General features: G+C 35.0%; 1 protein-coding gene and 2 non-coding genes across 3 annotated transcripts; 1 reads left to right on the forward strand and 2 right to left on the reverse strand.

The window, feature by feature from the left end:
• Positions 1–2,357: 2,357 nt before the first annotated feature.
• LOC141831117 (uncharacterized) lies at positions 2,358–2,981 on the forward strand. The gene has a single exon (XM_074718544.1). The coding sequence runs from the start codon at positions 2,358–2,360 to the stop codon at positions 2,979–2,981; it is 624 nt and encodes a 207-aa protein (XP_074574645.1).
• Positions 2,982–3,604: 623 nt separating this feature from the next.
• On the reverse strand, positions 3,605–3,766 carry LOC141831294 (U1 spliceosomal RNA). The gene has a single exon (XR_012602039.1). It is a non-coding gene; the product is annotated as a U1 spliceosomal RNA (small nuclear RNA).
• A 1,099-nt stretch (positions 3,767–4,865) lies between these two features.
• On the reverse strand, positions 4,866–5,027 carry LOC141831295 (U1 spliceosomal RNA). The gene has a single exon (XR_012602040.1). It is a non-coding gene; the product is annotated as a U1 spliceosomal RNA (small nuclear RNA).
• Positions 5,028–11,717: the final 6,690 nt, after the last annotated feature.

Consider the following 11,717-nt stretch of genomic DNA (forward strand, 5'->3'; position numbering starts at 1 on the left):
TGATCAGAACAATTTGACATCTCTACCATCAGGGCCAGACCTTTTATGCCGCCAAAGAGGCAACCGCCTCAGGTCCAGTCTAGGAAGGGTCCAAATTTTTTTTCTAATAATTAAAAAATAGCGAGTTTAATTTTAATTTTGATAAGAATATTTATTATAATTTTTTGTCAATAAATTCATTTATTGCCTAGGGTTAGGGTTATGTTCCTTTTTATCTTTCGCCTTTCCTCTGTCTTGACTCTCGATCGTCGGCGCACTATAAGTCTCAAGATCCATCACACCTTGGTGAATTCATTGCTTTCGCTTCTAACAAGTCTGTTTCATTGTCAAGTTTTTTTTCTCTTACTTCGGCTGATGTTTTCCATCTTTGAATCTCTGACCAAGTAGATTACATGTTGCATATTTACTTCGAATCTGTAATCTCTAGTAACATGTTGCATATTTTTTAAGGAATTCGTGTCAATCTTCATGTCAAAAGTTTTCTTTTTGATAAAAAATTATACACAATTTTCATTACATGATTTGAATCATTTCCTCTTAGTAGTCATAATTTTATACTGTGAAATAAATTTATATATCCTTTAGTACAAACAACTAGTGTTAATCGTAGTTAAATTTGGTTAAGGATTGTAATTAAAAAGCAATGCATGCATACACCTATTTATTTGGTTGCAAGCTCACCTAATATTGATTTTTTGGATAATGTGAAAAAGAAGTTGGGCAGATAATAAATAGATCAAGTAGAGTACATAATATAGCAAGTCTTTTGGTCAAGTTAATTTGTGTTTTATAATCAAGAAAAGGATGTTGAGTTGTCATTTTGATTTAATTATTTTTCTATTTAGATGCATTTATACATAGACTTTTTTTTAAAAAAAAATCACACACTGTTTGAATATGTAGATTATAGAGCTATATATGATTAAATGAGAAATTTTAAATTAATTTCATTATGAATTATTGAATTATAGTTATTCATTTTTATTTTTTTAATAACTTGTAGATATAATAAAAGAACATTTAAAATGTCTCCTAAATATTGGTCTGGAGTTCAAAAAAGAAAAATGAAATAAAAGGAGGAGGTATTAATTCAAAGTCAAGCCGGTGATATTCACAAATATTTTATTAGAAGAGCAAAATAAAAAGAGAGGAATTAGAAGATAATTTGATGATTGAAGAATAAAATCACCATGAACATAAAGAATTGACTGATGATGCCAATTTGATTAAGTCGAATGAGAACTTAGAAGAAGACTTTCAATATAAAAAATTAAATTCAACTTTGAATTTGGAGGATCCTAAAATTAGAATAACATCAGTCAAAAACTGAGAGATTACATAGTAGAAACGAGTCCAAAAAAAGTGGATAATTTTTTGTTTCCTAAGGATAGTAACAATAGACATTTTGATTCATCGCATTATACACGGGTAATGATAAATGGACAAACATTAGATAGAAGATGACTTGTATATTCTATTTCATTAGATAGAATATTTTACTTCTGTTGCAAGTTATTCAAAACTGAACAAATGATGAGTAGAATGGAAAATTTGGCTAATGATGATACAAAGACTAGTGTAATATGCATACAAGTCTTAAACATCATGAAGCTAGTAGAGACCATTTGGATTGCATGATTGCTGAATTAGAAAAGAGGCTAAAAAAATTAAACAATTGATTACAATACGCAACTTCAAATCAACAAAGAAATACGACATTGGAGGCAAGTGTTAATAAGAATAATCTCCATTGTGAATACACTTGCCAAAAATACTTTGGCCTTTTGAGGAAATGATGAGAAACTTTATGCCGAGAACAATGGGTTATTTTTGCAAATGATAAAAATGGTTGCTAAGTTTGATCCAATGATGGAGGAGCATGTTAGACATTGTGAAGCAAGGGAATTTCAATATACATATTTTAGTTTCAAAATTCAAAATGAATTGATAGAGACTAATTAGTAAACGAAGTGAAAAGGATAATCATTGCAAAAGTTAAACATGCAAAATATTTTCCAGTAATACTTGATTGTACTCCAGATGCAAGTCATTAAGAACAAATATCTCTAGTACTACGATGCTTGCATGATTTGACAGACACACCAAAAGTAGAAGAATATTGGGTTGAGTTTTTGAAGGTGGATGACATATCAGATCTTGGGTTATCAGCTGAACTTATGAATGTGTTAACTAAAGTTGGGCTTGACATTGATGACATAAGAGGATAGGGGTATGACAACGAGTTTAACATGAATGGAAGACACAAAGGTGTACAAAAAAAAAGATTACTTGAAATAAATTCTAGAGCTTTTTACACACCATGTGGTTGTCATAGTCTTAATTTGACCTTAGTCGATATGGTGGAATGTTTTCCTAAAGCCAAGTCCTTCTTTGGAGTGGTGCAACGCATCTACACATTGTTTTCTTCCTCTATAAAGAGATGGAAAGTTTTTCAAGATAAGGTGGCTGGTTTGACCATTAAGCCATTGTCACATATCCATTGGGAAAGTCATGTTGAAAGTGTAAAAGCCATAAAAGAGCAAATTGTACATATAAGAGATGCTTTACTTGACATAGCAGAAGTTGCTGAAGATTCTAAAACAAAGAGTTATGCTGAAACCTTAGCACTATATGATCTTGAGAGTTTTGAGTTCTTACTTGGAATGACAATTTGGTATAATTTGTTATGGGCAATAAATATTATGAGTAAGTTTATTCAATCTGAAGATATGGATATTGATATTGCGATTAACCTCTTACAAGGACTTGATCAATTTCTTGATGAGTTTAGGGAAGAGGGGTTTGTTAGTGCCATGAATGAAGCTATACAAATGGCAAGTGAAATGGGGATTGAATCTAAATTTCGAGAAAAATGCATCATTCGAAGAAAGAAACAATTTGATGAAAGTGGAAATGATGATGTGATACAATTAGCTGAAGAATCTTTTAGAATTGAATATTTTCTATTTATAATTGATTAAGCTTGATCTTCTCTTCAAGTTCGGTTTTAACAATTTAAACAATATTAAGAGATTTTTGGATTTTTATTATATTTGGAGAAGTTAAAGACTGAGCCTTTAACTAGCTTGGTGAAGTCTTATATGGAACTTCAATAATTTTTGAGTCATGATGGACATTCTGACAAATGGTGATGAGTTGTGTTCGGAGTTGATGGTTGTGAGATGCTATTTAACAAATGAAAAAAGAGCAATTGATATGCTACAATGTCTAGCAAAATTGAATGGTTTATTCCCAAATACTTATATTGTCTATAAAAATTTGTTAACTATATCAGTACTAGTTGCATCAACAGGAAGAAGCTTTTCAAAATTAAAGTTAATCAAGAATTATTTTCAATCAATAATTTTATTTTATATATACTTATTTTGAATCCATGAACAAATGAAAATTTTCATGTTCGTCTTTTAGTGGCAAAAATATTTTTTTCATATTTAAATATATATTTTCTATATGCATTTAAATTTAAATTTATTACATTCAATAATATATTAAGTGCCAAAATGAAATTATACATCTTTCATAATTTTAAATTGTTATTTAAATTTATGTTAAAATAATACCAAAAATATTCATGTTAAAGTTAGTAGGGGCCGCGCAAGCGCGAATCCCCCTCTACCACAAATTATGACGTCCACTCTCCCACTTGGGGAGATGGTAAATCAACACACCTTCAATGTGCAATGAAGGATGTTGATTTAGGCCACGAACCTTATTGATCATCCGTAGACCCCGTCCAGGTAAGTATGGCTTAAGGATGGACTAGGCCTCTTACTTATACACCTTGCTCGCTTTTTCATCCTCAATTTTTTAATGTGGGACTAAACTCTAATGTCACAAAATAAACATGCCACCAAGTCATTATCATCATCTACTATCCAACAAATGACATCTTTATATTACAAGCAACCAAGCTTGGTCGGTAGGTTGTGACATGTTTGATATTGTGTCACGCATGATTTGCAGGCACACAGGCGCCATTGTCCTAAATTGATAAATGGTGTCAAGCCAAGTACAACTTAGAATCAAATTGCACCAAATTGATTATAGTTCACTGATTTCAAGTATAGCTCGAAATCATGTTGAGCCAAGCTCATTATTTGTATTGATGTCGTTAGATGTGAATCCTTTGACATTGTTGAATCAAATATGACACCACCTGTTCAAATATATACCTTGTTCGATACTGTCCAATTCATGTCATTCTAATGTACAAATGGTCTATCAGACCAATCTGACATATCTACCATATTGAACAAATTTCCAATTTTCAAGTTGAAAATCTGACGAAGATGTTGTCTGTCAAGTTTTCTCTGCATCTTTTTGATCAGTGAGATTTCAAGTGAAACTCTTGCTCTCTTATTGTCATTCGATTGCACGTTATCGATTCCAAGTATAGCTTAGACTCTTGTCAAGCTTGGCTCATGATTTGTATTGATATCATCAAACATGAATTCTTTGACGGTGTTGAATAAAAAATAACACCACCTGTTCAAGTATATACCTTGCCCGATGCTATCCAATTCTTATCATGTTAAGGTACAAATGATTGATCAAATCAATTTGACATCTCTACCATATTGAACAAATTTCAAAATTTTTTTAAATTTTATTTTATATATACTTATTTTGAATCCATGAACAAATGAAAATTTTCATGTTCTTCTTTTAGTGGCAAAAATATTTTTTTCATATTTAAATATATATTTTCTATATGCATTTAAATTTAAATTTATTACATTCAATAATATATTAAGTGCCAAAATGAAATTATACATCTTTCATAATTTTAAATTGTTATTTAAATTTATGTTAAAATAATACCAAAAATATTCATGTTAAAGTTAGTAGGGGCCGCGCAAGCGCGAATCCCCCTCTACCACAAATTATGACGTCCACTCTCCCACTTGGGGAGATGGTAAATCAACACACCTTCAATGTGCAATGAAGGATGTTGATTTAGGCCACGAACCTTATTGATCATCCGTAGACCCCGTCCAGGTAAGTATGGCTTAAGGATGGACTAGGCCTCTTACTTATACACCTTGCTCGCTTTTTTCATCCTCAATTTTTTAATGTGGGACTAAACTCTAATGTCACAAAATAAACATGCCACCAAGTCATTATCATCATCGACTATCCAACAAATGACATCTTTATATTACAAGCAACCAAGCTTGGTCGGTAGGTTGTGACATGTTTGATATTGTGTCACGCATGATTTGCAGGCACACAGGCGCCATTGTCCTAAATTGATAAATGGTGTCAAGCCAAGTACAACTTAGAATCAAATTGCACTAAATTGATTATAGTTCACTTATTTCAAGTATAGCTCGAAATCATGTTGAGCCAAGCTCATTATTTGTATTGATGTCGTTAGATGTGAATCCTTTGACATTGTTGAATCAAATATGACACCACCTGTTCAAATATATACCTTGTTCGATACTGTTCAATTCATGTCATTCTAATGTACAAATGGTCTATCAGACCAATCTGACATATCTACCATATTGAACAAATTTCCAATTTTCAGGTTGAAAATCTGAAGAAGATGTTGTCTGTCAAGTTTTCTCTGCATCTTTCTGATCAGTGAGATTTCAAGTGAAACTCTTGCTCTCTTATTGTCATTCGATTGCACGTTATCGATTCCAAGTATAGCTTAGACTCGTGTCAAGCTTGGCTCATGATTTGTATTGATATCATCAGACATGAATTCTTTGACGGTGTTGAATAAAAAATAACACCACCTGTTCAAGTATATACCTTGCCCGATGCTATCCAATTCTTATCATGTTAAGGTACAAATGATTGATCAAATCAATTTGACATCTCTACCATATTGAACAAATTTCAAATTTTTTTAAATTTTATTTTATATATACTTATTTTGAATCCATGAACAAATGAAAATTTTCATGTTCTTCTTTTAGTGGCAAAAATATTTTGTTCATATTTAAATATATATTTTCTATATGCATTTAAATTTAAATTTATTACATTCAATAATATATTAAGTGCCAAAATGAAATGTCATTCTTATATGGTCATCTTGACATATCATAATTTTAAAGCTCTTTTATTCCCAAGTTCCTTGTGAATCAACGTCTGTAAAATTCACGAATCTCATTTCTGAAATTAAAGTTACAACAGCAGCGACGTACATTCTGTAGTTAAAACCAAATGCAGGGAGTAGTTGCTAATAGATGTGGGAATTCTGAAATTGACAAAGTGAGTGTGATTCCTGAAAACGCCTAACTAGATTGTAGTGCAGAATTGTCATGTTTCTATCTCCACACCAATTCGATTGTCGAACCGTTTGAGATACAAATTAAATTCAAGAAGATTTTAAAAGGATAGATGTCATAGCTAACCTTGTTGTTAGTTGAATTGAGGAATCTGAAGTCATATATATAGAGAAATGAAAATGTGAGCAGCATTCTTGAAACTTGATTTGATTTTTGAATGTCGTTGAAGGAGTATGTATTAAGTTGAACATCAAAAACCTGATTGACGAGGCGGAGAATGAGGGGAAGGAAATGGCAATATTAAGAGGCAAAAGGGACATCAAGAACCTGATTGAGAGGCGTAGAACGAGGGAAATGAACCGACCAACGAAGTGAAGAACCAGTGGCTGCGAGAGGAGAAGGAATTGGAAGGCCAAGTGGCTGATATCAACCAGGATTTCCAAAGCATGAGTGAGTATTCTCCCTTACCTTTTTGCCTTTTCACGCCACTCAATTGCAAGTCTTTGTGTTTTGATCCATACAATCTACTACTATTTTTTAGCTATAAAAGAAAGAAAAAAGTTGTTATTTTCGTCTACTACTTTGTTTCATTAGGTTACTTCAGTTGCAATTGCTTTGAACAAACTGGTAGCATGTCCGTCAAACACAACAAGCAAGAGATCAGACCCATCAGAGAGTCATCAAACTGCTGCTCCATCAATCAAAGAGTGGGGAAGAAGCTCGGTGAGGCTAATGAATTGATGAGCCGAGCTGGTGCACTAGATCAGATTGCCACAGATGGGCTTCGGAACCACCGTGATGCTTCCCATCTCACACTAACAACCTATTGGCATTGAGTCATATGTGAAGGACATTGTGGGCTACATCAATGGTGGAGAAGGCTACATCATAGGCATCTACGGAATAGGTAGCGTCGGTAAGACTACCATGTTGAAGAGTATCCAACAACCCTATCTTCCTAACCATACCATATTTGATCTTGTCATTTGAGTCTGTGGTCCTTTGCAGAAGAAAAAGAAAAAGCTCCAGATGGATATTGCTAAGAGTCTAAAACTGAAGATACTGTAGGAGAGTGACGATGAACGAAGTTGTGGTGATAAGCTATTTAGCTACTTGAAGAACAAGAACTGCTTGCTACTTCTCGATGTTGAAAACATTTGGATCTTCAACTGTTGAGGATGACTATCATATCCTATATGAATTAGGTTTGCTGCAACGCTAACTTCGTTCGTTGCGCATGAACTATAACAATATTAGAATAAAATATAAAGGAAAACTAAATAACCTAACTACATACATACCTCTGAAATAACTCCACTAGTCTGGGATCAAAGAAAAAGGGAGAGTGAGCATAAAGTGCAAAGTTGAGATAAATGAGATATGCATGAAAATATAATAAAAAAGGACAATAATATAATTTACAATTTATATTTTCTTGACATTCATCTTTTATTGTTTCTTAATTATATTCATCATTTCTCCTTAATTTTTTTATTTTTTAATATTTATCATATTATAGTCTTATTTTATCAAACACTCAACAAAACATATTGAGTGGGTGAACAATATGTAATATCCTCAACAAGGATGTGTCGTATAAGTAAAGGTGAATGACCTATATTTTGCCTAATACGAGCACATCATGTATAAATAAAAATCTCAAGGTGAACGACCTGCAACATAACCCACCTGAAGAAGAATGCATTGTATATGAGAGTGAACGACATGCAATCCACTTGTAATGAAATGCATCGTATGTATGCACATATACATACATAGATCGAGTGAACAACCTATAATCCACCTGAAAAAGATGTATCGTATATCCATGGGGTGAACGACTCACAATCCACATAATACGAAATACATCATGTGAATGTACATATATAAACACATATATATAAGGTGAATGACTTACAATCCATGTAACGACCCGGCCCCTCGGCCCCTTGGCGGCCCCTTGGCACAATCCACCCGAAAAGTGCCTCATATAAAAAATAGGATGTACGAGGGTCGTCTGCAAGGGGTCGCCATCCCGACCGCCAAGGGGCGGAGATGCCTCATATAAAATATAAGGATGAATGACTTACAATTCACAATTCACCTTGTGAGAAAAAATCATCTCAATTTAGCCAAAGCCCATGAACACGCAAAAAACTTAAAAGTCCTATTTGTACACGGAGTCAACCATTCTATATTACAAGCAATCATGCAAACTCTTAAAAAGTAAAATCGAAGCTCAAGACTACAAGTAATCACACAATTCAGAGTCGAAGCTCTATAATATAAGTATTATATTTATTATCTTGACAATTTAATGTCAATGATAATGCACCTCTTTCAAGACATAGAGTTCAAAACTCTAAATATAATTATTACATCTCTTATTTTATTAATTAATAACAATGCTAGAGTAACTTCTAAAGTACAAAGTTAAATTATTAATATAATGAATTCCTTACTTTATTAATTAACATAATTAGGTAATCTAATTGTTATAAATCTCAAATAAAAAATAAACAAGATAGATTGGTATCAACTAGGAATAAAAGGGCAAGCAACATGATAAGGAATAATCAAGCAGTAAGAATAAAGATAAGATTACAATTAACTCTATTTTCAATAATATTTATTTTCATAAAATTTAAATCATGCACAAGTAGGTGTAGCGAAACAAGTAAGAAAACTCTACCTCAAATGCGAGCTTCTAGACGAATGCTTGTTTAATCCCACATGCACCTTTAAGCTTAATCATAACTCACTCTACATTATACGAAACCAAAGAAACTCCCTAAACATGCAATACAAATATGAGGGGAAAAAATCCAATATCATTAGAGTTTCATACCATCAAGTAATAAGATTTAGTAAAGGTATCTAAGACTCGAATATAAAATAAAATTTTCTCTAAGCCTTATCAATTCTATCCCTCCTAACTTGCCCCTCAAGAACTAACATAGTATACCAAATAGCATGAAGATAAAAACTAAATTTGATTTGCCGAAAGGACTAAGAGAAGATTACCCTTTTTGTTTTATATGCTTATAGCAACCACAAGTACAATCCCATGGTCACTAGGCGATGACAATGGCGACCATTGACGATAACCATGAAGAACAACAATGGAGGGTAGCGAGTCAATGATCAAGTAGCCACGACAAGGAATAAGATCATGCATGAGAAAGATATCATGTGTGGGAAGCGATAAGATGAAGTTTATGTTTTGTAATAATAAAAAGGACGAGACAACATCTTTGGCATGTAATGATGGTGATGGCGAGAGGAGAGGAGATAAGGGTTTAGATAAGATAAGGCGGCAACATTTAAAATAATTATATATATATATACTAGGTTAATAAACATCCTATATCCCTGAAAAGAAATTTAGTTCTCCAAATTTAGTTAGTTATCCAGAGAAAAAAAAGGAGCAAATCATTCTCATATTTTCCTCACGCTCCCAAGTAATCTCTTGATTAGGGTGATGTGACTATGTCACTTTCACTAGACACACCCTCTTCTTTCAAAGTTGATGTTCCTTATGTTTGAAGATGTGGGTTTGATACTCCTCATAAATAAAAACTATATAAGGCATTACAATCAAGCTCTCTAGCACTGTGATGGATCACGATTCACGAACACATCCTCGTACATCTATAAAAATTACAAATGAGTACTTTAAAATTTTCAATAATATAACATCTTATATCCCTTAAAAGAAATTTAGTCCTCCAAATTTAGTTAGTTATCCAAAGAAAAAAAAGGAGCAAATCATTCTCATATTTTCCTCATGCTCCCAAGTAATCTCTTGTTAGGGTGATGTTGTTGATGCAGTCTGACCCGGTCAAACTTGAGTCTGGTCAGACTTGGATTTGTTTTGTTGTTTGACAAGTAAAGTCGGATCAAATACACAAGATTTAAGTTTAGTTTTACCGGGTTAGTTGGGCGAATCAAAGTTTACCCGAACTAGCCAATCCGTCAAGTTAATCAACACTGATTAATCAATGTATGAATTAAACAAATACATGCAACGTTAATAGTGATTAAATGTATTAAAGCATGTAATATTAATCAATAATGATTAAATGTATGAATTAAACAAATGCATGCAACGTTAATAGTCATTAAATGTATTAAACAAATTAAGATTGGTTAAGTGATTAAATGCATGCACGTCCGTGTAAGGAGAATACAAGAATTAATGTGAGCATGCAATTGGCATGGTCGACCATGGCTATATGGTCGATCAGCTGATCGACCAGCCGTCTCTGGTCGATCAGCTGATCGACCAGCCTGCTCTGGTCGATCAGCCGATCGACCAGCTTGCTTTGGTTGATGCCGGGGTAATTCCTACCTGCTCTTTGTCGGAGAAATTCTGCCCTGGGAAAGCAGCATCTTGGTCGGGAAAATATCAAACATGCCCGGCAAGGAGATTACCTTAGTCGAGAATAGCTTGGCCGGACAAAGTGAAGATGAGAGAAATGTGGCCGGGAGAGCAAGCTGGCCGGAAAAGCTTGACCGGGAGAATAGTAATGTCTGGAGAAGAGTTTCTTAGTCGGAAGCAACAAACTTGCCCGGGTACTTGACCGGATAAGTTTTTGCCCGGGAAAAGTAAGATCTTGCCCGGCAAGGAAATTAACTTCATCGAGAAACGTTTGGCCGGGAGAAGAGATGTTTGGCCGGGTGAAACAAAGCTGAGAGAAGATTGTACGGGAGAATGCTTGGATAGCCTGACTTCTGTCCAGAGGAGAGTGTCTTAACCGGAGAAGTGAGTTCTTGCCCGGGAAAGTGATTATCTGATCGGGAGAAGTGAAGCCGAGAAAGTATTGCCCTTGGCCGAGAGATAAGAAGCCTTGGTGGCTCGGGACTATGATAGCCAGGAGCTTGGTGCTCGTGGGAGAATGGAAAGAGCTTTGGTAGCTCGTCTCCGGACTGGTCCAGGAGGAGTCTTGGTGACTCAGGACCATAGAGCTCGGTGTTCGTGGGCGAATGGAGAGAGCTTTTGTAGCTCGTCTCCGAGATGGTCCAGGAAGAGCCTTGGTGGCTCAGGACCGGATTGGCCTGGAGCTTGGTGCGAATGGTCGAATGGTCTGGGAGAGCTTTGGTAGCTCGACTCGGGACCGTGAGCTTTGGTAGCTCGATCTTCAGGGAGCCTTGGTGGCTCAGAACCTGAGTGGCCGGGAGCTTGGTGCGAATGGCCGGATGGTCCGGGAGAGCTTTGGTAGCTCGGCTCAGGACCGTGAGCTTTGGTAGCTCGATCTTCAGGGAGCCTTGGTGGCTCAGAACCTGAGTGGCCGAGAGCTTGGTGCGAATGGTCGGATGGTCCGGAAGAGCTTTGGTAGCTCGGCTCGGGACCGTGAGCTTTGGTAGCTCGATCTTCAAGGAGCCTTGGTGGCTCAGAACCTGAGTGGCCGGGAGCTTGGTGCGAATGGCCGGATGGTCCGGGAGAGCTTT

This window comes from Curcuma longa, chromosome 6 (assembly GCF_044706935.1).
Source record: "Curcuma longa cultivar G26 ecotype Majalengka, Jawa Barat chromosome 6, ITB_CL_G26_1.1, whole genome shotgun sequence".
Lineage (NCBI taxonomy): Eukaryota > Viridiplantae > Streptophyta > Magnoliopsida > Zingiberales > Zingiberaceae > Curcuma > Curcuma longa.